Consider the following 21,475-nt stretch of genomic DNA (forward strand, 5'->3'; position numbering starts at 1 on the left):
TTAAGTGAAGTAAAAACGCACATGCACATACAAGCTCGGCAACTGATCCCTTCCCTACTTACATACTCTAACTCTACCTCTAGCTTGAACATGTAAACACATCCATGTACACACACACACACACACGCACATACCTCAGCACTCCTGCGTCTAAGGTTGCATTCCACATCAGTGTTTAGTATTTCAGAGTGTCATTATTCTGGATGCAGCCGTATTCCTCAGGCTTGGTGCCAACTGTGCCTTTGGGAACGTTGAGCTATCTGAGATCGATCCAGTCCATTGATCTGGACTCCAGGTCCAAACTCACAGTCAGCAGCTCTCCACCATCTTTCCACAGAAAGGGTTGCTATTTTTTTTGCTTTACATTTTCTCTAGATGGACCTAATCTATAATTCATCCAACCCTCCTTCAATCCACCATGATCTTTGTCTCTCTTCTTATTGATTGTTTTTATTCTTTTTTTTTTTTTTTCTTTTTCATTTCCATCCTCCTAACTTCCATTTACTTTATTGGTCCTCGCCTCGGCGCTCTGCTCTCTGCCCTTGTCTCTTATCTTTCTCATTCAGGCAGCTGACAGATATAATGAGTCTGGCTGCTCTCCTCCCTTCTGTTGCTTCACCCCTTTTTCCCACCTCAGCCTCCTCTTCTCCGTCTTACTCATGCTCTTTCCTTCCCTCGAGAACTACGCAGTCAGCAGCAGAAATAGCTGACAGCTCATTGCAGGGTGATGCAGTTTTGTGTGAGTCTGTGTGTTTATGCAGGTTGTTGTGTGCAGTAAGGCTTGATTATACATCATCTGCAGCTCTTTCCATGCTTTTACGCATGTGTTTGTGTGCGTTTTTAAATAGGAATTACAGACAAAAATCAGCCACAAATTGGTCTAGTGAAGCCATTCAAGTTAGTTATATTGCAAGAATGAACATAACACATCTTAGACATTCTTTTCGTCCCTTTATGTGTGAAAGTACGGTTTAATTTTTTTCTTTCTTTCTTTGCTCAGATGCAGAGTTCCCCTTCAATGAGGAGAGAGTGATTCCTGATGGAGTCAACAGAGACTCGGCCATCATTGGAGGTAAAGAACGTCAATTCTGAAAGCAGTTGCCATATCACGTTTAAATCAATGTTTTTGTCCCACCAACAATCTAAACCCCAAAAATATTCAGTAAACTCATATTCAAAAAACAACCGATCCTCACATTTCAGAAGCTGGAACCAAGAAATGTTTGGCATTTTTTGGTTATAACTTCACTCAAACGGTTTATCTGATGCATTTTCTGTCAATCGACAAATTAATCAACTAATTGTTTCAGCATTACTTTTAAAGTTGGTCAGTTGGTCGAAACAAAGCACTAGCATTGAAAATACACAATAACGCTTGTTGTTGTGCACATGATGTCTGTGTCCTCTGCAGGTGTCATTGCGGTGGTGATCTTCACCATCTTATGTACTCTGGTGTTCCTGATCCGCTACATGTTCCGTCACAAAGGCACCTACCACACCAACGAGGCCAAGGGCAGCGCGGAGTCCGCTGGAGAATCGGCAGACACAGCCATCATCGGCACCGACAACCCAGAAACCATTGACGAATCAAAGAAGGAGTGGTTCATCTAACAGCCAGTGGTGGGACTTTGAGAGTGGAAGTGATGCGTCAGACCACCAGGTGCCACAGAGACGGAGGAGGCTTAATTCAATGACCAATCCCGGGAGAGATGGAAGGAAAGGCCATTCAATAGGACACTAATCTCCCAGAGAGGGCGGGGATGTGGGAAAGACGTGTACAAAGATCTTTGTTTTTTTCTTTGTTTATGTTTTTTATATATCCAGAGTATTAGAAAGAGAAGAGGGACAGTTATGCAGCGGAGCACGGCTGTAAGAGACTGTACATGTACATACTAACCGGTTTGTCCTTCTTTGTATCGTACTTGGGAGTTTTCAGGAGTCCTTTGAATACTGTATATGACAAATAATTATACTTACTGGGTCGTGTGATAGCACAGATTTATTGCCAGTCTCTCTGTTGCATTTTGATTTTATTTTTTAACAAAAATCTTTTATCAAAAATGATCAAATCAACATGCCAAACCCTTATTTTTTTTATCAGGCTGTAGTTGTACCAGTCTGTCAACACTCATATCCGTCAAATGGCATTCCACTTATACTGTGGTAATATAGAGTCCAATATAGATGCCAAAACTCACTTTGTAAATACAATATTTTGTGTTATTTTTTCTTTTTCTCCAAAAGATTTATTCAGAGTCCATTACATTAACACTAATGAGAAATGGCAGATCTATATTACAACAATATCATATGTCTGTCCATTACATTATATATATATATATATGTATTAAATATAGAGTTTTATGTTAAAATCTTATGACATTCGATTGTATGGGACATTCCTTTCTGAGGAAGAGCAGAGAGGGGTTTCTCAGAGCATGATGGGAAATCATGACACGCCATGGTTGGTTTAGCTCAGCAGCACGGCAGCTTTCTTTTTATTTGGAACGGGTGAAACCATGAGCCTTTACTTATTCAGACTTTAGCAATCTGTTTGTTTCTTTGCCAAACACTTGAGTCTTACGTCATGTACCGATTGGCTCCGATTTTTGCGTTAAATGTTTTGACTTTTGAGTTGAGGTGAAGTGAATTTTTACATCTTAAACTGATGTTAGCTGTGGGTTTGCAGTGTGTACATGCATCTGTGTGTATATGTGTAGGTCAGATGAATATTACTTGTTATTTTGAACAAAAGGAGTGCCAGAAAAGACAGTTAGGACAGTCACACAGATGAGATCGAACAACTTGTCTGACACTTAATGACTTCTAATGATGAACTAAACACCATACACTGTGGTCGAAGCAGTATAAAACACAAAAAAATCATTGACCCCTAATATTTGTTCAAGAACTGGGAAAGGTTAACATGAGGATTGGCTTTTTAGTCTGTTGTGTGCCTTCAAGGTGTTGAGCCATTGCGCCTTGCCCCAGACCAATTAACACAAACTTATTACAATAACTTGCTGCTGCTGCTGCATGAATTCTTAGTAATCACAGTTTTCGAATGTCTTTATCTTTCCTGATTTGAGTGGTGCTGTGTTCAATTAACCATGGTTAATTGAACACAGCACCACTCAAAAATTGGTTGAAGATTGGTTTGGAATTCAGAATGCTTGGCTGAGTTTCTCTCAAATCCTAAACAAGTCTGACATTTCCAGGCATAGCTGTTTAGGATCTTATGCAGCAGCAGAACAAAGGTACATTGGCATGTAGGAGAGCTGCACGCTATACAATACACGAGAGGTTTACGCCTACCCTCTGTGACGCACATACACACGCAAACACGCATGTTCGATAGAGCATGAGTCAAGGTTCTTCATTCAATTACAAGATTTCAGAATGAGGAGGCTGCTGCTTTGTCAACAATGAATTGAGCTTTACTCTAACAGTGCCACTGTTGTCCAACATACAAGATGTACAGTTTATATTTTTTCTTTATATTTTTTTTATGTTGTTTTTCCTGTCATCACTGCGTGTGTTTACCTTACTGTAGCATTTACAGAACATTGTGTTCCAGTTGAAACCAGCTGCCAACTTTGTTATTTAGTTGTGGATTTGCTTTCTGTGTGTCTGTTTAGTCAAATTGCTGCCAGGGCACCCTGTTACATGAATGATTTTGTACATCATCGTCACCTCATGGTTGAGTGCTAACTGTAGATCACTTCATCAGAGGCATTAGGAAAGCTGGTGAACTCAGCCTGCCTTCTACTGCATCCGCGGCCTCAAGGAAGACTTTCTCTGTACACAAACATCACACCCATTAGGGAAACCCGGTGACTTGTCCTTTTTTTTAAATATAATTATATTACTCAGAATATACATAAAAACGCACACATGCCCTTGATATGTGGTTTGAACGTAACGATGATAATGGATTATCAGCTCCAACAGACATAACCCATATGTTTTGCTTTCAGTTCTATTTAGTTCAATAAAGAGTGTTTGATCTTTAATATCTTTAATAGTCTTTTTCTATGCATCGCTTTCATGTCGACATGTAGACATCTTCAGATTAGCATTATGAATTACAGCATTATGGAGCACATGTCACATGAGGGGTAAAAGACATTCATGGGACATCTTGGACCTTATAGGCCTACCATGAAATGATCATGACATCAGGCCTTTAAATCTGACTTGTGACCTACAGCTACATGTCACCACTCCCCATCCCACTTGCTCCATTTCACCCCTGAACAGTATACTCCATGAGCATTTCTGACGGAGTATACTGGCCCCTTCACTAAGTGCCATGAAAAATAAAGATAATTAAGAAGCTTAGAGATGCAGTAAATAATTAATTTTGAAGGATGACTCTAAGACAATTCCCATAGCTGCAAACCTGTCGCTAATGTGAAAAATATGGCACAATTGTGATTCATGTAGATCTGAAGAGTTTTTTTCAGTTTCTAATAAAAAAAGTCTTCAGATGCTGCAGATTGAAATGAGTTAACGAGGGTGAAGTGAAAAAAAAGAATGACACTGAGTCAGAAGGAATTTAACACCATGACACATCATCTGTAATAGGTCACTTTATAAAGCATTTTTAGCTAAACTGTCTGAACTTAATGTCAGCCCTTTGCTCCATATCTCACATGCTGAGAGAAATTACAATATCTATCTATCTATCTATCTATCTATCTATCTATCTATCTATCTCTTGCCCTCATAAACCCATTGGAAGCAGACATTTTTAAATTTGTATTTTATGGACTGCTCACTTTTTCAGGCTCCTACCTTTAGCTTTATTGACGTGATGTTATTGTTATTGGCTTAAAAGGTCTGTCTGAGACAGGTCATTGGCTTCCCCCTTGTGGTCAGATAGTGCAGCTTCTTTCAGAAAAACAGCACTAACAGCATTCAGTGCAATTTACAGTTTTTTCAATTGCTTACACACTAAATTTAAAACTTTCCCACAATTAGCAAAACCTTACACTCAAGGAGCAAAACACTGGCCTAGATTTGCACAACTGTAAGCACATTGTCAGCTTCACACTTTTTGCAAAACATTACACACAGTGATTTGCAAAACACTAAACACACTTGTATGCATTTGACACAGAAATTTATCATGATGTCATTTCCTTGCAATTTCAAAACAAAGGCTTTCAAATGAACACACCCATGAACCAATTGGTTAAACACAGCCACCAGGTACGTAAACACATGATTGCTTAATTGTAGACACACCAATCAGGTTTAAGCACTATATAAAATGCAGCAGGTAAGTTCACCTGCCTTCAACCAAAATGGAAGGAGTCAGAAGAAGACTGAGAGTGAGAGGGGGAATCCACAGAGGAGGAGAAGGAGGTAGAGGAAGAGGAAAAGGCCCAGCCAGAGGTAGAGGCCGAGGTGGAGGTAGAGGAAGAGGAAGAGGTAGAGGAAGAGGGAAAGGGAGAGGAAGACCTGAAGCCGGAGAATATGCTCAAAGAAGAAGAGGACCAAATTTATCAAATGAAAGTCGCGCAACACTAGTGGACCATGTTGTGAACCACGGATTGACACTGAGGGAGGCTGGACTAAGAGTTCAGCCAAATCTTAGTAGATATACAGTGGCATCTGTCATAAGGACATTTCAACAAGGAAACAGGTAAAAGAAAATCTGTCTACAGTTACAGTAATCAGCTGCTCATTGTATGCACCATATCAGCACTTTTGATACCCCTCCCTGTGACATTTTACAGTAGGTTACATGTATTATTTTCTACATAGGATTGAGGGTCAAGAACGACAAGGAGGAAGGGGGTCTATATTCACGCGAGGGTTTACGATCTCCGGCCCCAGGCTCAGGTACCTCTCATTGAGGCCATGGAGGACGCCTGTGACCAAGTCGATGACGCAGCTGTGCAAGGATCGATTCGACATTCAAGACGGTTGTCTTGCCAATGAGGATATTGCCTGTAATGTTGATGAAATTTTCTGGCCAGATCCAGCTAGGCGAAGAGATAATGTCTAGTATTTTCTGTAATTTTTGTTGAAAAAGTTTGTTGTTGTTTTTTCTGTGATTGTAACCTGTACTGGATACCGTATTTTATGTTTGTCTGTTGTTTGCGGCGCTAACAGTGTTATGCACACTACTGTAGTAGCATGAAAACTGGTACATGTTTTGTTGTTGATTCTCCATGTCAACATGTTGACTGATTTGGGTATATAGAGAGAAATAAATTATATTTTCCTCAGTCTGCAGAATTGGTCTTGTGTAGTGTTTGGTGAACTTATTGTAAATTAACACTTTCTCTGTGTAGTTCATTTACAATGGGTGATATCAGGTAAAATGGGCCATCAGGTAAAATGGGCCATTTAAGGTTTGGGGGTCCCAGCCCCTCTGGAATTTAGAGCCAATGACTGCAAAGGATTTCAAACTGTTGTCATAACTGTGCTTGACAAGTAACAGGTCATTTGATTGGTTTATGGTTGCTATGGTGGGCTGGGGGAATAATTCAAATCAAGACTGCACCAGAAAGCTGCATGGTAAGTAGCCTGGCATACCAAATCTAACTAAACTATTATAAGGATGATAAATCTATAAAAAAAAAAAAAAAACATGCACATAAAAAAATATGCATAATATCTGTCTTGATGGCATCAGTCAGAAATAATGTTGTTAGTTTGGTATATGAACATATTTTTTGAAAAAGTGATGTTTTTCTTGGCGGCCTAATTTACCTTAACCCACTGAGGTAAAATGGGCAACATGGTTTCAGCTAAAATGGGCCATCATCTGTGTTACTCACAAACACACATACACATGTGTTTGAGTGTGTGTGTGTGTGTGTGTGTGTGAGTGTGTATGTGAGGGTGTGTGTGTGTGTGTATATGTATGTACGTGCGTACACACACACACACACACACACACACACACACACACACACAAACACACTCACCATGACCCCCCCAACAGTAATAATGGTAGTAGATATTTTATTTAAAGTGAGTATGGCAAACGAGAAGGAAGCGAGAGGAGAGGAAAGAGGGAGAAAGAAAGACAGAGGAAGTGAGAGGAGGAAGGATGTGTGTGTATGTGTACGTATGTGTGTACACACACACACACACACACACACACACACAGGCAGGGCAGCATACACACACACACACACACACACACACACACACACACACACACACACACACACACACACACACACCACTGACATCAGTTCACTGATCTATGCTGTTCCAAAATGGACTTTTTTTAATTGCACATTTGAATATGTGGGTTTGCACCCAAAATGTTTTTTTTTTTAATGGCACATGAATGTGTTTGTTTAATGCAGTTTAAATGTTATGTGGCTGTTTAAGCAACTGTGTTTTAAAATTAAAATTGATGATAAATTACTATTTCCCTTTGCAGTTTGACTGGCCCATTTTACCTGAAACTGCTCATGCAAAAAAAGTTGGCACAGCTGATGTTTCAAGAACTGTAGGGCCTAAATAATTATATTTTATTACATAATTTCAACACAAAATTATCAAAAACAGTCATTATTAATCATAAAAACACATGGAAAAGGCATATATGGTATTGTATTATTGTCCCAAACGATTTACCAAAAAGTGGCCCAATTTAGCTGATATAACCCTACTCTAATCACTGAGAAGTAGAATTGCTAAAAGTGTTTTAGGTTAGCAACAGCAGTGTGTATCTGGTCCAAACTTAATTAAGTCAAATGAAACGTGTGTGTTTCATATGGTAACAAAATATGTTTTTTATAAATTAGTGTATAGTTTTTGCAGTGTTTCATTTTGCAAAGGGTCTGAGCTAGGTGTTCTGCTAATTGTGTGTGTGGTTGTGCTAATTGTGTGTAGTGTTTTGAAAAAAACGGTCCCTGTTTTCAAAATTGTGCTTAAGCAATTGAAAAAAACTGTAATGCAACTTTATTTATCCCTGTAAGGCTAATTGCTTGCCGCAGATCACAGCCAGATGAACAGATACCAACACAATAGATACGATAAGAAATAAATACAAGTGTTAATCACAAAACTAAGAAACAAGCAAAGGTACGTTTTAAGAATATTGGAAATGGTATGAATGAAGGCTGTGCAGTACAAGGCATTCAAAAGAGGGGATAAAGCACATAAAGTAACGATTAGTTTTACAGCCAGGTAGAGCATAACGTTTTAGCAACGTCCTGAAGGCAACAATGAGAATCCAACTGCTGTGATGTGCTCTGGTAGGTTGTGCTATTTGATTTCTTTGAATTTGTCACTCACACAAATGAGACTCCAGTAATCTTTGAACAGAGCGTGAAACAGGCCTATCTACACACTGTTGGATTCCAGAGTTCACCAGCTGCTGTTTTAGCCTTGCACTCAATGTCAGACTCATGACGACGACGACAGTCTTCTCGTCTTCTTCATTCCACACGTTCTTCTTCCTTGCCAAAACCTATGGCCAAAACCTGGCGCCTACATTACCCACAATGCAACTCCCGGTCGGAGATTCAGGTGTGTTATGTATGTAGTAGCGGCTAATGTAGCTAGCATCAACTAGAGATGAGGAGCATAGGCCTTCTACAGATGTCTGGTAAGTTTACTCCTTTCTAACTCCACACACCCAGATTTTTGTCATGTTCAAACTTGTAGTCTTCAGCCCTAACCAATGTGATTTTGCAAGCTCTATCAGGAGCAACACAATTAGGCTATTATTATTATTATTATTATTATTATTATTATTATTATTGTTGTGAGAGGGTCTACAGTCCATCTGCACAGGAAGTGTAAAGGCTTAGGCTATCATCCAGTTCTAGTACTATAATATCAACCCTATAATCAGTTTGTACGTTTAAAAAGCTGTCCAGTCTTTACTTCTGGGGATTTAGTTTGATGTCTGTTATTCATCCAATAGGGGGCAGTGAGACGTATGCCTAATTTACAGTACTAATACCTGATACTGACATTCAGAAGTTCACTGAATTTCTAATGCTGTTTTTCTACCAAAAAGGAATAATTCTGAACACTGAAACATTCTTTTATTTTTGACTGGCTTTGAGTTTATTTTGAACAAAAGATATAAAAGGAGCATTACAACAGAAAATCAGCAGTTGCAAAAGGTAAACTAGCAGCTTTCACAGTTTAATGTATTCCGTCCCTTTGTTTCACCATCAGCCCTGTGTTGTTCCACTCTGAAGCTACAGTTAATGTGCGAGTTGGGGGGAATGAGGCCTGAACTAGGATCAGGATTGGTCTTTGGTAGGCAGCAGGGATTATGCTTCAATTTCATTCATCTCAGGTGTAGTTTTGTGATGATGCAGACATCACAGTGAAGGGGGAAAGGAAGACTCTTGTGAGATGAAAGCCTGGCACTTCACAGAGCGAGAGGTGAAGGATGATAGGAAGCAGGGGACTCTTCAGACCTCGGGACACTCCGCTGTAACAACACACATAAGGCGGCCAGTGAGAGTTCAGAAACAGTTCAAATGCATTTATATAAAAGTCTTCAGTTTTCTGTATAAATTACATACCATTTTGAGGAAAGATGGCGATGTTGTCAGCGAGGATGCCAGTCTCCAGGGAGAACTGTGTGAACTTCTGCTGCAGGGCGGCACTGGCCTCAGTAGTGCGACCTGCAAACACAGAATGAGATGCTTTATCCTTCACCAAATCCTGAATCCACTAATTCAACATACAGTGGCTTTCCCCCAGGGACATAGCACCGGCTGCTGTGGTGTGACTGATCCAGACTTACTGTAAAGCTTGTTGAGGACCTCAGACACTCCGTCCTTTGTCTTGATAGTGTGGACCAGAGCGTACTCATTGTACAGAACGTCAACAATGCGCATGTCGTTGTCATTGTTCCAAACTGTTAAAAGCAGAAATAGACAGGTCATACTGTTGAACCTTTGTGTTTGTGTCTCTCACGTGCGAGTTAGTGTGCGCTCTACTCACCCTGGCTGTGGAAGGTGAAGCGTCCAGGAGTGTCGGTTTTCTTAGCCAGGTGAGTCATTCTCCAGCAGGTACCATCAGCACTAAAAGAAAGACAAAAGAAGTCAGTTTATTTGTCATTTTTTGTCTACAGTAGAATTATCAGGATGTTTTGATTTGAAGGAATGATCACATGGCAAACACTTACTTCAGGTTGGCATAAGAGAGGTCCATGTCTCCTCCAGCAGTTGGCACTAAAACAGCAGTGCCCATCTTCATCCCTGCCTTGTGGTTCACAAACCACGGAGCGTTAGTGGCAAAGCCAACCACGTACCACTTGCCTGCCATCTAAAAAGACAGACACAAGGGGAAATAAAGGGTGATAAATGTTCTTCTCACAGAATCAATCAAAACAAAAACCCTTTAGGTTATGTAAACTGCAGCAACTCCTCTCTTCCATTAAAAAAAACTATTCTTAAAAGTTAGGTTTGCTCAATTAAGTGATTGCATTAAATATGTCAACCAACCACAGATACTGATAACTCTTCCTTTCTCTTTTCCCTGTTGATTTTTGGAATATCAGCAGTCAATCTGTCTTGCAGTAGTAATACTTCTGCCTCTCTCTTACCTTCTGCAGGTCGAAGTCTTGCACAGGCGTGACATCGGCGCAGGCAGCCAGCACACACATCAGGGCGGCCAGCATCCTCAGCAGTGTGTTCCTCATGGCTTCTCCTTTGTGTTCTGGTCTTCTCCAGCAGTGAGTGAAGTATCAGGAAGAGTTAAAGAAAAAGGCAAGTGGAGGCTCCTTATATCCTGCAGAGTCCTGCTCCCCCTCACCTCCCCCTTCTTCTGTCTCCTCCCCCCTTCCCACTGCTATCTTTTGCTTTACAAAAGCTTTTTGGCTTTCACTCACTGGCATGCAAATCGCTGTGGTTACACAACTGGCACGTGTGGATGCAAGAGGGGGAGGTGATGAGGGAAGAATAAGGAAAGAAAGAAAAGAAAAAGGGAGAGTGGGTACATAATATGGTTCCTACACACACCCTTCCCTTTCTCCCGCCTCCATCACAAATGCTCAGGCATGCCTGGACTACCAAAACAGCTGTTTTGTAAGAGTGCAAATTTCTTTACCATATGGTACCTGGAAGCTTCAAATAAACAAACCACATAGACAATAAGAACTAAACTACATCATTGAAAGAGGGCTGAAATCAACTCTATGAGCCAACATAATCCACCTGAAATAAGAAATGAGAAATTTCTAGATATAATAATAAACCAAATGTAGTAAATAGACATTATCTTGCAGCAAATTGCATTGCCAGATATATTGAGGCTGTGATATTTAAGAACACCACAGTGAGAACCTCTTTACTATTTCTCATAAAAAGCTCTGCCAGTGTTGCTCATAGTGATTTGATTGTTCTTTGCAGTTCATTTAATAGTTTCATAAACCTTTGAAACATAATAAATTAAGGGAGATGTCTTTTTAAGTTTGTAACAAAGACAGTGAGTAGAAAAGTTGGAAAAACTGTCCTTTTGTTAGACATTAAATGTTGCATCTCTGCTTTATGTGGTAAATACTGGTAATATCCCCTAAATCCATGACTGTTTTGTGTATTATCTACATTGTGTAATATGTAATGTGCTGATCAGCTGTAAATTCTATGCAAAAATGTGTTGATGGCCTTATCAGAGTTCCATAAGAGACGAGACAGGCACCGGCTTGCAATCGGCTGGTTATGTAACACAGACATGCAGACACAGAGGTGCCAGCTGGAGCTTGGGGCAGTGTTAAGGCCCTGACACACCAACCAGACGGGCCGACCGTCGGCAGAAAAGCCAGTCGGACTGATCAGTCGGGTCCCCGAGGTCCAAAAAATGCCTCAGAACACACTGAGGCGACGCCGACTTGAGCGTACGCTCTGCGCGTGCGTGAAACGTAATACGTCTCCATAGCAGCAGGCGGCGCTGCTCTGTATTGTTTCCATTAACAGTCTGATTATTTCCCAGAAAATGAAAACCGGCAGCTGATTGAACAAATGCATCACGTGGTTCTTTTTTCTACAGAAATTCACAGCCAGACTGTCATGGCGGCTTGTTCAGAATACGATCTCATATTGTACTAAAATAATTCACCGAAACGTGTTTCTGAAAACATTTTAAGCGAGAAATAGGCCGTGCAGATGAAACGTCCTGAAAGACGTCCTGTTCTCCACTCATTACCTGTATTAACTGCACCTGTTTGAACTCGTTACCTGTATAAAAGACACCTGTCCACACACTCAAACAGACTCCAACCTCTCCACAATGGCCAAGACCAGAGAGCTGTGTAAGGACATCAGGGATAAAATTGTAGACCTGCACAAGGCTGGGATGGGCTACAGGACAATAGGCAAGCAGCTTGGTGAGAAGGCACAACTGTTGGCGCAATTATTAGAAAATGGAATAAGTTCAAGATGACGGTCAATCTCCCTCGTTCCGGAACTACACGGCAGGACCTGGTCAATGACCTGAAGAGAGCTGGGACCACAGTCTCAAAGAAAACCATTAGTAACACACTACGCCGTCATGAATTCAAATCCTGCAGTGCACACAAGGTCCCCCTGCTCAAGCCGGCGCATGTCCAGGCCTGTCTGAAGTTTGCCAATGAGGAGGAATGGGAGAAGGTCATGTGATCTGATGAGACAAAAATAGAGCTTTTTGGTCTAAACTCCACTTGCCGTGTTACATTACATTACATTTCATTTAGCTGACGCTTTTATCCAAAGCGACTTACAATTGCTACATATGTCAGAGGTTGCACACCTCTGGAGCAACTAGGTTTGGAGGAAGAAGAAGGATGAGTACAACCCCAAGAACATCATCCCAACCGTAAAGCATGGAGGTGGAAACTTCATCCTTTGGGATGCTTTTCTGCAAAGGGGACAGGACGACTGCACCGTATTGAGGGGAGGATGGATGTGGCGAGATCTTGGCCAACAACCTCCTTCCCTCAGTAAGAGCATTGAAGATGGGTCGTGGCTGGGTCTTCCAGCATGACAACGACCCAAAACACACAGCCAGGGCAACTAAGGAGTGGCTCCGTAAGAAGCATCTCAAGGTCCTGTAGTGGCCTAGCCAGTCTCCAGACCTGAACCCAATAGAAAATCTTTGGAGGGAGCTGAAAATCCGTATTGCCCAGCGACAGCCCCGAAACCTGAAGGATCTGGAGAAGGTATGTATGGAGGAGTGGGCCAAAATCCCTGCTGCAGTGTGTGCAAACCTGGTCAAGAACTACAGGAAATGTATGATCTCTGTAATTGCAAACAAAGGTTTCTGTACCAAATATTAAGTTCTGCTTTTCTGATGTATCAAATTCTTATGTCATGCAATAAAATGCAAATTAATTTCTTAAAAATCACACAATGTGATTTTCTGGATTTTTGTTTTAGATTCCGTCACTCACAGTTGAAGAGTACCTATGATAAAAATTACAGACTTCTACATGCTTTGTAAGTAGGAAAACCTGCAAAATCGGCAGTGTATCAAATACTTGTTCTCCCCACTGTACCTCATCAACAGCAGCACAATTTTATCAATGCCATTAACCTGTAATTTCCCATTTTTGGGATCAATAAATATCTGTCTAACGATCATAATCAAATCACTTAATTCTGATACAATTACTGTACTGTAATCTCTCTCGTTGGCATTGCTGCAGAAACTACAGCTTAGACACACAATAATTACAGAGCAATACACACATATTACAAAGGAGCAGAGCAAGAAAATACATATTTTGTCATTCGGCACACAGCCGAACTGCAGCTGTGAAAGTGAAAGGAGGATTTAGATGTAATGCACTGAGCCCGTGAACCATCAGTTACACTGAATAGGATAAAATGCATGAAATAAGTCTGGAGCACTACAGAGCATGGGCACCATTCTGAATGTACTGCAGTGTGCAGTGACCTGTAAAAATACTCCATATACTGTACCTTAGGCCTGCGAGCTACACTGACAGCTAAAGAATTGACAATCATTTGATGTTTCCAAAAAACCTTTCTTGTTTGAAAGTAGCATTTCAAAGTGTCGGCAGGTCATTGTGACTAAATAAAAAGCTGTATTTGCAAAATTTGTCAGCTGCTCCATTTACCTCTGTCCCTTTTTTGTAAGCCTTTTACATCTCACACTTTTTAGTTCTTTAACGTTGTGTTCCAGTTGAAACCAGCTGCCAACTTTGTTATTTAGTTGTGAATTTGCTTTCTGTGTGTCTGTTTAGTCAAATTGCTGCCAGGACACCCTGTTACATGAATGATTTTGTACATCATCGTCGCCTCATGGTTGAGTGCCAGTTAATCCATTCCATATTGACGTTTGACCCGGAGCCGTTCTAGCCACCATTCAACTGTAAAATGAAGGAGGGAGACGAGAATGTGCTGCCTGGATCATTGATTGGAACATTTACTTGTAAAAATCTTCTTCCTGCCAACCCTGGCTACCGAAATCTGGTGCCACTGATATGTCTGCGCTTCTCTCTGATGCTCTGAAACAGACGATAGCCTACAGGCAACACAAACACCGCTGCACGTGACGCTAGTTACCACTATACTCGACAGCAGCTAACGTTAGCCTATTCTTAGTTAGTGTTGAGTTAAATAAAGTTTAAATATTGCTGATTTTTAATAACCATGTATTTCTATGTTTTTATTTTATTAAATTGTATGCTGCAGCCGGGTTAGGAAAATATGATTGAATCCAATGACTATTAAGATTTAAATTCCATCATGCTGTTGTAATTCTCACACTCTGTCTCATACTAATTACCTTTCTTCACCTGTCTTTTCAAGTGAGATAGGATTAAAACCCAACAATTAACATGCAAAAGAAACCGCCTCCTATACAGCAGGAAGAAACTTTCTGTCTCCTACCCCCTGGTGTCCTAGACTAGGTTAGGACAATAGAATGGTAATTCCTGTAAACTTGTAAATATTTCACATCTGTATGCAAGAATCTGTTGATTTGTGGCCGAAAATGACCCTAAGGGGGCAGAGTTTAGAGCATGTCCTTCCTCATTGGACAGCGAAGAAACCAACGAGATTCGTCCAACATGTCACCATGCCAACGAAGAGCCAATAAGGATGGTTTTTACTCACGAGAGTGAAAAGTAACCGCCCCTGGGGCGAGAGGAATAAAGCCGGTAGAGAGACGGGGATCGGGGAGAAGGGTCCAGCTGCGGCTTGCGGCCGCTCACGCCACGCCCCCGTCCGCTCACCTTGGTCCCTCATTTACAGGGCCACAAGCCAAACACAGTTAAACATGCAGGTATTTTTTTTTTAAAAAAAACATACAATGTGATATTAAATATCTCATGTTTTATTGAAATAACTGACTGCAAATTTTGGTATCGCCTCATGACTGTGGTGAACAGTGAATGAAATTTAAGACCTACACATTAAAGTACAGCAAAATGCAGTGTCACAATAGTAGTTGTAAAGTTAATAAATGTATTCAAATTGAATAAAAGCAACACAGAGTAATATAATAATAGTAAAAATAATAATGCGGTCTGGCATATCTGGCTTCATTATTATTGCTACATGACATTTCACAACATCATTACTGCATTGTCAGATGTATTTTAAACATCAGAAGAAACAGAACTGATTACTTTGTATGTACCACCCTGACACATGCTCCCCAGGACATTTACTTTGTCATTGAACTTTTAACAAATAGCTCTGAGCATCTGAAAAAGGAAAATTAGATTTATGTAACAAATAAATAATACAATTACTATTCTTTTTATGTAACAAAGGGGTGTGAAAAAATAATTTAATATGTACTTGCTGCATTTATTTACTCTCTTTTTCTCTTTTAGTGCTTCAATCTAGAGAGAGCCTTCTACTCAAATGTACTCTATTGCGACCAGCCCAGGAAAAGGAGAACACACACAGACAGTAGTTGCATTACCAGGACCTACCCATGCAACAAACACAGCTGCTGTCACCCATCTTTTTGTGTCCTCCAATAAGCTGTGACTTTGCTATGACCCTAGAGACACCCTGAGCTATGTGTGAACCAAACGTTGTGTCAATCCATCCAGTAGATTTTGAAATATTTGGATAAGTGAAAACTTTAAGAGAGACGGGAATTCCTGAGAGAAGAACAGGTTCATCTTCTCAGACCAGAGGTCAACCCGAAGAGAGATGGTGAAAAAGATTGTTCATTGATTACCAGGGTACCAAAAACTCTAAAATACTTACATAAGATTGTTTGGAACACAACAATTACTCTCACAAAATAAGGAGGGTTTGATGGAGAACAGATGAATAAGATGAAGAAAAACTACAAGAAGGCAAATCCCTACCCAGCCCCATTCATGTCAATCTAACATGTCCTCTCATATATTTACATCCACATCTTCATGGTTGACTCAGTGTTCAGCACTTTTACTGCAGGAATGTTCTGGTTTCAAACCAGCGGGGGTCTTTCTGTGTTCAGCAGCATGTGTTTGCATGTGGTTGTGTTTACTTACAGTACAGTCACGATCTCTCCCATGTCCGTGTGGGTTTCCTTCCTTCCTCCCACAGTCCAGACATGTTGAACAGGTGAAACATTGAATCTAAACAGTCTGTAGCTGTGAAGCCTATCCGGCTTCACTTCTCTTCTCCTAAATAGTGTTATAGCTCATTAGTATATAAGTCAAAACGTTATCACAATATAATTATATTATGTTTATTACTGTGATTTCACCAGTGCATAATCATCAGAATCAGAGGATTCGGTCCTTCCCCTTCATTTATTTATTATCCTAGTTGTGCACAACATATTATCATGTGCAAAACAAGAATAGACCAGTACAGGTACGGATTTACCTACAGTATGTACCTTTGGAGCCTAATAATTACAGTAAACTAACCAATTATTATCATCTCCAGGAGCCTGGTTGACTGAAACGTTTTTACAGCAGAATGAGAATAAACCCAAAGTTATATTATTTAGTCCAAAGCATAAAACCTATCTGCTTTATTTTGTCTTGTCAAGTAGTTTTAATCAGGCAGTCCTCCCTTATTTCCTGACTCTTAACAATTTTCTGTGTTTGACCTATAGTTAACAGGCTCTGTCTATTGACTCTCTATTGATTGATATTCTTTCTAACTTCACCTTAAAAAAACACTCTTACTTGTTGGCTTTTAACTGTGCCAAACATGTTCTTCTAAGCCTTACTGTAAGTAATCTGCTGTTTGTGACATACATACCATATGTTTTGATTTTGTTTTTGAATAAAATGTTATTAGCAACAAATTATCTCATTCAAGTCAATTTTATTTATAGTATAAAATAACAAGAGTTATCTCAAGACACTTTACAGATAGAGTAGGTCTAGACCACATTCTATAATTTACAAAGACCAACAATTCCAGTAATTCCCCCAAGAGCAAGCATTTAGTGTGACAGTAGCGAGGAAAAACTCCCTTAACTAAGGCATTGTCCCCTGTTTCTTTCCCACTGCCAAATAATCCTGTTATTTCCTTCCTCCTGTCACCAATATCTTCTTCTTCCTCCACTTCTGATCCCACATCTTTAAAACAAAGTCAAATGCATACATTTCCAAGCATCTATGCAGTGGTGAGAGGGATTGAAATTATACTACGGATATAGATTTTTTTTAAATACATATTTGAAGTTTTGTTGTTTGTATTATAAATTAGCAAATAAAAAAAAACTAATCCAATACAACATGAACTGATGATTGTTGTTTGCAGTTCAATGTATTATGTATTAGCAAATTAAAAAAAAACGAATCCAATACAATATGAACTGACATTCTATAGTTCCACCCCAAACTGGCTTTTATTTTGAAGGCGAAGAAAATAAGGGGCGTGACGTGAGCGGGGGGCGTGGCGTGAGCGGGGGCGTGGCGTGAGCGGACGCAAGCCGCATCTGGACCATATTGGGATCTGGGCGAATAGATGTGGAAACTTAAGGGTTAAACAACTATTTACAGGCCCGCTGCAGCGTAATTCATGTATTTTGACAGATCATTTTTATTAATAAATCTTTGTGTTAAATCTTCATTTGGACCAAAGCCTCTTCTTCTTCAGAGATTCTGAAACACGTAAATCCTCTAGCTGCATTAAAAACGGTTAAAATGTCAGCATTTCTGACGGAGTATACTGGCCCCTTCACTAAGTGCCATGAAATTTAAAGATAATTAAGAAGCTTAGAAATGCAGTAAATAATTAATTTTGAAGGATGACTCTAAGACAATTCTCATAGCTGCAAACCTGTCGCTAATGTGAAAAATATGGCACAATTGTGATTCATGTAGATCTGAAGAGTTTTTTTCAGTTTCTAATAAAAAAGTCTTCAGATGCTGCAGATTGAAACGAGTTAACGAGGGTGAAGTGAAAAAAGTGACACTGAGTCAGAAGGAATTTAACACCATGACACATCATCTGTAATAGGTCACTTTATAAAGCATTTTTAGCTAAACTGTCTGAACTTAATGTCATGCTGAGAGAAATTACAATATCTATCTATCTATCTATCTATCTATCTATCTATCTCTTGCCCTCATAAACCCATTGGAAGCAGACATTTTTAAATTTGTATTTTATGGACTGCTCACTTTTTCAGGCTCCTACCTTTAGCTTTATTGACGTAATGTTATTGTTATTGGCTTAAAAGGTCTGTCTGAGACAGGTCATTGGCTTCCCCCTTGTGGTCAGATAGTGCAGCTTCTTTCAGAAAAACAGCACTAACAGCATTCAGTGCAATTTAATGCAACTTTATTTATCCCTGTAAGGCTAATTGCTTGCAGCAGATCACAGCCAGATGAACAGATACCAACACAATAGATACGATAAGAAATAAATACAAGTGTTAATCACAAAACTAAGAAACAAGCAAAGGTACGTTTTAAGAATATTGGAAATGGTATGAATGAAGGCTGTGCAGTACAAGGCATTCAAAAGAGGGGATAAAGCACATAAAGTAACGATTAGTTTTACAGCCAGGTAGAGCATAACGTTTTAGCAACGTCCTGAAGGCAACAATGAGAATCCAACTGCTGTGATGTGCTCTGGTAGGTTGTGCTATTTGATTTCTTTGAATTTGTCACTCACACAAATGAGACTCCAGTAATCTTTGAACAGAGCGTGAAACAGGCCTATCTACACACTGTTGGATTCCAGAGTTCACCAGCTGCTGTTTTAGCCTTGCACTCAATGTCAGACTCATGACGACGACGACAGTCTTCTCGTCTTCTTCATTCCACACGTTCTTCTTCCTTGCCAAAACCTATGGCCAAAACCTGGCGCCTACATTACCCACAATGCAACTCCCGGTCGGAGATTCAGGTGTGTTATGTATGTAGTAGCGGCTAATGTAGCTAGCATCAACTAGAGATGAGGAGCATAGGCCTTCTACAGTTGTCTGGTAAGTTTACTCCTTTCTAACTCCACACACCCAGATTTTTGTCATGTTCAAACTTGTAGTCTTCAGCCCTAACCAATGTGATTTTGCAAGCTCTATCAGGAGCAACACAATTAGGCTATTATTATTATTATTATTATTATTATTATTATTATTATTGTTGTGAGAGGGTCTACAGTCCATCTGCACAGGAAGTGTAAAGGCTTAGGCTATCATCCAGTTCTAGTACTATAATATCAACCCTATAATCAGTTTGTACGTTTAAAAAGCTGTCCAGTCTTTACTTCTGGGGATTTAGTTTGATGTCTGTTATTCATCCAATAGGGGGCAGTGAGACGTATGCCTAATTTACAGTACTAATACCTGATACTGACATTCAGAAGTTCACTGAATTTCTAATGCTGTTTTTCTACCAAAAAGGAATAATTCTGAACACTGAAACATTCTTTTATTTTTGACTGGCTTTGAGTTTATTTTGAACAAAAGATATAAAAGGAGCATTACAACAGAAAATCAGCAGTTGCAAAAGGTAAACTAGCAGCTTTCACAGTTTAATGTATTCCGTCCCTTTGTTTCACCATCAGCCCTGTGTTGTTCCACTCTGAAGCTACAGTTAATGTGCGAGTTGGGGGGAATGAGGCCTGAACTAGGATCAGGATTGGTCTTTGGTAGGCAGCAGGGATTATGCTTCAATTTCATTCATCTCAGGTGTAGTTTTGTGATGATGCAGACATCACAGTGAGGGGGGAAAGGAAGACTCTTGTGAGATGAAAGCCTGGCACTTCACAGAGCGAGAGGTGAAGGATGATAGGAAGCAGGGGACTCTTCAGACCTCGGGACACTCCGCTGTAACAACACACATAAGGCGGCCAGTGAGAGTTCAGAAACAGTTCAAATGCATTTATATAAAAGTCTTCAGTTTTCTGTATAAATTACATACCATTTTGAGGAAAGATGGCGATGTTGTCAGCGAGGATGCCAGTCTCCAGGGAGAACTGTGTGAACTTCTGCTGCAGGGCGGCACTGGCCTCAGTAGTGCGACCTGCAAACACAGAATGAGATGCTTTATCCTTCACCAAATCCTGAATCCACTAATTCAACATACAGTGGCTTTCCCCCAGGGACATAGCACCGGCTGCTGTGGTGTGACTGATCCAGACTTACTGTAAAGCTTGTTGAGGACCTCAGACACTCCGTCCTTTGTCTTGATAGTGTGGACCAGAGCGTACTCATTGTACAGAACGTCAACAATGCGCATGTCGTTGTCATTGTTCCAAACTGTTAAAAGCAGAAATAGACAGGTCATACTGTTGAACCTTTGTGTTTGTGTCTCTCACGTGCGAGTTAGTGTGCGCTCTACTCACCCTGGCTGTGGAAGGTGAAGCGTCCAGGAGTGTCGGTTTTCTTAGCCAGGTGAGTCATTCTCCAGCAGGTACCATCAGCACTAAAAGAAAGACAAAAGAAGTCAGTTTATTTGTCATTTTTTGTCTACAGTAGAATTATCAGGATGTTTTGATTTGAAGGAATGATCACATGGCAAACACTTACTTCAGGTTGGCATAAGAGAGGTCCATGTCTCCTCCAGCAGTTGGCACTAAAACAGCAGTGCCCATCTTCATCCCTGCCTTGTGGTTCACAAACCACGGAGCGTTAGTGGCAAAGCCAACCACGTACCACTTGCCTGCCATCTAAAAAGACAGACACAAGGGGAAATAAAGGGTGATAAATGTTCTTCTCACAGAATCAATCAAAACAAAAACCCTTTAGGTTATGTAAACTGCAGCAACTCCTCTCTTCCATTAAAAAAAACTATTCTTAAAAGTTAGGTTTGCTCAATTAAGTGATTGCATTAAATATGTCAACCAACCACAGATACTGATAACTCTTCCTTTCTCTTTTCCCTGTTGATTTTTGGAATATCAGCAGTCAATCTGTCTTGCAGTAGTAATACTTCTGCCTCTCTCTTACCTTCTGCAGGTCGAAATCTTGCACAGGCGTGACATCGGCGCAGGCAGCCAGCACACACATCAGGGCGGCCAGCATCCTCAGCAGTGTGTTCCTCATGGCTTCTCCTTTGTGTTCTGGTCTTCTCCAGCAGTGAGTGAAGTATCAGGAAGAGTTAAAGAAAAAG

General features: G+C 40.3%; 3 protein-coding genes across 4 annotated transcripts in view; 1 reads left to right on the forward strand and 2 right to left on the reverse strand.

Annotated features, from left to right (window-relative positions):
- cntnap2a (contactin associated protein 2a) overlaps nt 1–4,015 on the forward strand; it is a 358,406-nt gene extending 354,391 nt beyond the window's left edge. For both annotated transcript variants that reach the window (XM_031282240.2, XM_031282241.2), the window contains 2 exons: nt 1,001–1,072; nt 1,412–4,015. In XM_031282240.2, coding sequence (XP_031138100.1) covers nt 1,001–1,072; nt 1,412–1,611 — 272 coding nt within the window. In that variant the 3' untranslated portion in view covers nt 1,612–4,015. The remainder of the gene's footprint in view (nt 1–1,000; nt 1,073–1,411) is intronic.
- A 4,995-nt stretch (nt 4,016–9,010) lies between these two features.
- LOC116038035 (lipocalin-like) lies at nt 9,011–10,787 on the reverse strand. The gene is made up of 6 exons (XM_031282243.2): nt 10,550–10,787; nt 10,130–10,269; nt 9,946–10,025; nt 9,746–9,859; nt 9,522–9,623; nt 9,011–9,427 (listed from the first exon to the last, which is right to left on the reverse strand). Exons 1-6 carry the CDS (start codon nt 10,643–10,645, stop codon nt 9,408–9,410), a joined length of 552 nt encoding a protein of 183 aa, XP_031138103.1. The 5' UTR covers nt 10,646–10,787; the 3' UTR covers nt 9,011–9,407.
- Nucleotides 10,788–19,773: 8,986 nt separating this feature from the next.
- Nucleotides 19,774–21,473, reverse strand: LOC116038036 (lipocalin-like). The gene is made up of 6 exons (XM_031282244.2): nt 21,313–21,473; nt 20,893–21,032; nt 20,709–20,788; nt 20,509–20,622; nt 20,285–20,386; nt 19,774–20,190 (listed from the first exon to the last, which is right to left on the reverse strand). The coding sequence occupies exons 1-6, from the start codon at nt 21,406–21,408 to the stop codon at nt 20,171–20,173; spliced, it is 552 nt and encodes a 183-aa protein (XP_031138104.1). The 5' UTR covers nt 21,409–21,473; the 3' UTR covers nt 19,774–20,170.
- Nucleotides 21,474–21,475: the final 2 nt, after the last annotated feature.

The sequence above is a fragment of the Sander lucioperca genome, chromosome 1 (assembly GCF_008315115.2).
Source record: "Sander lucioperca isolate FBNREF2018 chromosome 1, SLUC_FBN_1.2, whole genome shotgun sequence".
Classification (NCBI taxonomy): Eukaryota; Metazoa; Chordata; class Actinopteri; order Perciformes; family Percidae; genus Sander; species Sander lucioperca.